Source organism: Capsicum annuum, chromosome 10, assembly GCF_002878395.1.
Source record: "Capsicum annuum cultivar UCD-10X-F1 chromosome 10, UCD10Xv1.1, whole genome shotgun sequence".
Classification (NCBI taxonomy): Eukaryota; Viridiplantae; Streptophyta; class Magnoliopsida; order Solanales; family Solanaceae; genus Capsicum; species Capsicum annuum.
In genome coordinates this window covers 212317983-212322141 of record NC_061120.1, presented here as the reverse complement: position 1 = coordinate 212322141, position 4159 = coordinate 212317983, and the positions used below count along the sequence as shown (strand labels likewise).

Sequence of the window (4159 nt, the reverse complement as noted above, 5' to 3'; positions counted from 1 at the left end):
GTGGAATAAGTGTTTCTTAATATATATAAACACTTGAAAGTCACATTCTCCCACCAATGTGGGAGAATTATTAGACTTTTCATTTTAGAGTACACTTTTCATAATAGTGTTTTCTCAAATTTTTCCTCCACTTGATTCCCTCTATTTTGCATTCACACTTTTCATACTTATTCAACCCAATAAAAAGTTGGTCCAATTTTGACATGACAGCCTTCTTATAACGTTAAAGTTGATGGAATTACTTATTACGTATATTACATATGCATGTTGCTTTTTCAAAAAAAAAAAAAGTTTGATTATTTTAATTTTATCTATCCAACAATTTTGAGGTGACCAACTTATGTTTCCATAATTAATAATGAGAATATAATTAAATGACAATAGTTGGTATTGCTCGAATTCTTCGAAAATATTAACAGATTTGTGTTGAATCTATTAAAAATAGTAATATATTTTTTAAAGATTCAAAACAAATATGGTAACAGTTTTAAAGCGTCTGAACAACTTAGGTCGGCTCTTATACCCTTCAAAATTATCTTTAGAGAATGCTCCCTTGCTCTTGCATGCTTGGATTGTGCTTGTTTTGTGATGATAAAACTTTTATAAAGATATTCATAATTAAAATAAGAAAAACTCTAGAAATAAAACTTTTACTAGAATTTAAACATTGAACTCTGCAAATTATTTCAAGTATTTGAGCGATCATGGAATTTAAAACTCCAACAAATCTTCGACTTGATTAAAAATTACATTGAACTAATTCTCTCTTTTCATATAGAGCAATACGACAGTAATTATCAATATAACAACTAGTATGTAGTACAAACATAACCTTCCTTTAACAAAACTAATAAAAACTAAATTACATTAGTGTAAGGGAAAGATCAATTAAAATCGTCAAGATCCATAAAATCTTTATTTTATCAATTAAACTAAAATAATCTGTTTGTTCTAGCTAGCTTTCATAATCTGCTTATTTTGGAAAGTCTTTTCGGTTAGAAATGTCTTTCCAATCGATATGGGTTGCAGTAGGATGGATGGGCCTTCATCCTTAAACAAAAATTTTGAGTTCGAGCTCTTGGTATGGAACAAATCTTATTTGGAGCACACTCCATAAATAGGCCTTGTAATGCTCGAAGAATCTGGATGTCTGGCTCTAATGCGGATACCGGACAGCGGGTGAAAACCCGAAAAAAAAAAAGAAGCTTTTTGAAAAAAAGAATTAAGAGAATAATTTGTGTTTGGCTAATTGAAAAAAAAAATTGGGTACTCAAAAAAGTAAAGGATCAAAATCCAAAAACTTTGATAAATCAACCTCCTTTGCAACATTAATTCCTCCATTAATATCCACTAAGCTTTCCAAATAACTATAACCTTGAAATGGTTCACGAAGCTCATGATTTTCAATAATCTCAAAACCACCATCAACAACATCATACAAATATAATTTTGTCTCACCTTTTGTATAAACATATTCTCCATTTTCATCAAAACTCATTTCTTTCCTCTCTTGTGCAAGCATTGCCTTAGAATTCTCCCAAAATCCACCTTCTAATAAAAAACCCTCAATAGGTTCAACTTTAAACCTTTTATTCCAAGTCCTTTTTTCTTCATTTAACACCCATAAATCAAATCCATTATGCATCCATATATCAACTTTTTCAAGATTTGTTGAATATATCAATGCCAATGATTCATTTAAATTGAAGAGTCTTAGGGTAATTGCTTCCCTTAGGTCAATTACAATGCCATGATGTTCAATTGGTGGCAAAATAAATTTCACTTCTTCACTATTCATTTCCAAAGAAACAACAACACTACACATTTCTTCATCTCTAACTTCAACTCCAATCCAATAGGCAACACCTTTTACAACGATCACCCCGGGTGCCATTGGCTTCCAGAATGGACGTATCACTAGTAAAACATGTCCATCACGAGCTAATTTTCTCCAGGTATTTGTACTCAACGTATAAACTTCAACCTCATACTTCCTCCTAGATGTAGAAATGTTTAGGAGTCTAACAATCATGTAGTCATCGTTCGCTGGGTGATAACCAAACCCTAAATCAGTCACAGTGAGTTTACCTAGGGTTGACACATTTGGAGATCTTGGTACTGGCTTGAACGTCTTAGTAGCAGGATTCCATATAACAATCGCGACTCCATTATGGTTATTTAAATTCAAGCAGACTAAGCCATTGGAAGAGCCAACAATTCTTGTTTTTTCAGAAGTATCACCAAATGGCATGTCGAAATGTAGAGGTGGTGTAATGGCATCGCGATGTTTTGTTAGAGAATTAATTAAACATAATGTGACTTCAAGAGTTTTGTGATGACGACCCATGATTAGGAGATTGGTTGTTGTTTCTTGTGTAATTTTCGCGTTATGTTTGGAGATAAAATTAGGGTTCTTGATTAAAGAACAAAAGGATTTTGATACGGATTTGAATCGTAACAGTGACTTAACTGGAAGACAAAAGAGAATGTCCATGACAATGTCCCCTGGAAGAAAGGAACAAAACATTATTTCTTGACCAAATTGGTCTGAATTCATGATTATGATTACGAAAAACAGGAAAAATTTTGATTTTGGAAGGTAAATAGATCATTTGTAATAACAATATTGTGAGAAAAATGAAAGGAGATGTTTATTATGTGTTATACAACTTTAAGTAGGGTGTCAAATGTGCATTGACCTTTGATAATTTTGCTTGGTATATGTTGGTTTCTTGAAGTTGTGGGGCATACCATAATCTAAAATCCAAGTAATTAGGATGTTAATATCCATTTGACCTTTAATCTTTCTTTGGTTAGTGTTTTCTTGATCTTGTGGGGTATTCAATAATCTTGGCAAGTTTCTGATTTTACGCATCATTCATCCTATTTATTGGTTAACATTAAGGAGGTTTTAAAAATGTATTTTGAGATTGTCTAGTGCACTAATACATGATTAGATAATAAAGGAGATTTTAAGACTGAAATTAGGGCAGCTAATTAGGATTAAGGGAATTTAAGCAGTTTCCATCACTTTGTTCTCTCGGTTCCATTTTAATTGTCGCTTTAGTTCAAAATATTTGTCAACATAATAATCACTTTAGAATTTCAAAGACAAAATTAACTACCGTTTTCTACTATATCATTAACATGGAGACGTATGCGCAATATTAAGAGGAAAAATTAGTCTACATTTATTAAATGAAAAAGGCTTAAAAATACGTCTGAACTATTCAAAATAGCTCAAAAATGTCCTTCGTTAGATTTTTGGCTCAAAAATATCCCTTCGTTAAATATTTGGCTCAAAAATACCCCTCCCTCTAACGAAATTTGGAAAAGGATCAAAAATACCCCTGAACTATCTGAAATGGGTCAAAAATACCCCTCTGTTAAATATTTGGCTCAAAAATACCCCTCCCTTAACGAAATTAAATTATTTCGATTATTTCGTTAATTTATATGAAGTTCATCATTTAATTTATATTTCGTTAATTTCTTTAAGTGAAAATTTATATTTCGTTAATTTCTTCAAAGATTAAAAAGATGTAAAGTGAAAATACCTTTTTAGAATAAATGTATGTTTATTTTTCAAATCAAATTCAACCAATTTATATTATAATTCAAATACTTTTTTTCATTATCTTATTTTTAAAATTAAAAAAAATACTTTTATGTAAAAAAAAATTAAAGTATTAGAGTTAAAAAGATAAAGTTAAGGTTTAATTCAATCGAAATAATTTAATTTCGTGAAGGGGAGGGGTATTTTTTTAGTCAAATATTTAACAGAGGGTATTTAACGAAATTAAATTATTTTGATTGTTTCGTTAATTTATATAAAGTTCATCATTTAATTTATATTTCGATAATTTCTTTGAGTGAAAATTTATATTTCGTTAATTTCTTTAAAGATTAAAAAGATGTAAAGTGAAAAAACTTTTTAGAATAAATGTATGTTTATTTTCCAAATCAAATTTAACCAATTTATATTATAATTCAAATACTTCTTTTCATTATCTTATTTTAAAATTAAAAAATACTTTTATGTAAAAAAATTAAAGTATTAGGATTAAAAAATTAAAGCTAGGGTTTAATTCAATCGAAATAATTTAATTTCGTTAAGGGGGAGGTATTTTTGAGCCAAATATTTAACAGAGGGTATTTA

The 4159-nt window shown here is 29.5% G+C and overlaps 1 protein-coding gene across 1 annotated transcript; it reads right to left on the bottom strand.

Moving 5' to 3' along the window:
* Positions 1 to 1262: 1262 nt before the first annotated feature.
* LOC107845125 (F-box protein CPR1-like) lies at positions 1263 to 2667 on the bottom strand. The gene has a single exon (XM_016689380.2). It carries the CDS (start codon positions 2555 to 2557, stop codon positions 1271 to 1273), a length of 1287 nt encoding a protein of 428 aa, XP_016544866.1. The 5' UTR covers positions 2558 to 2667; the 3' UTR covers positions 1263 to 1270.
* Positions 2668 to 4159: the final 1492 nt, after the last annotated feature.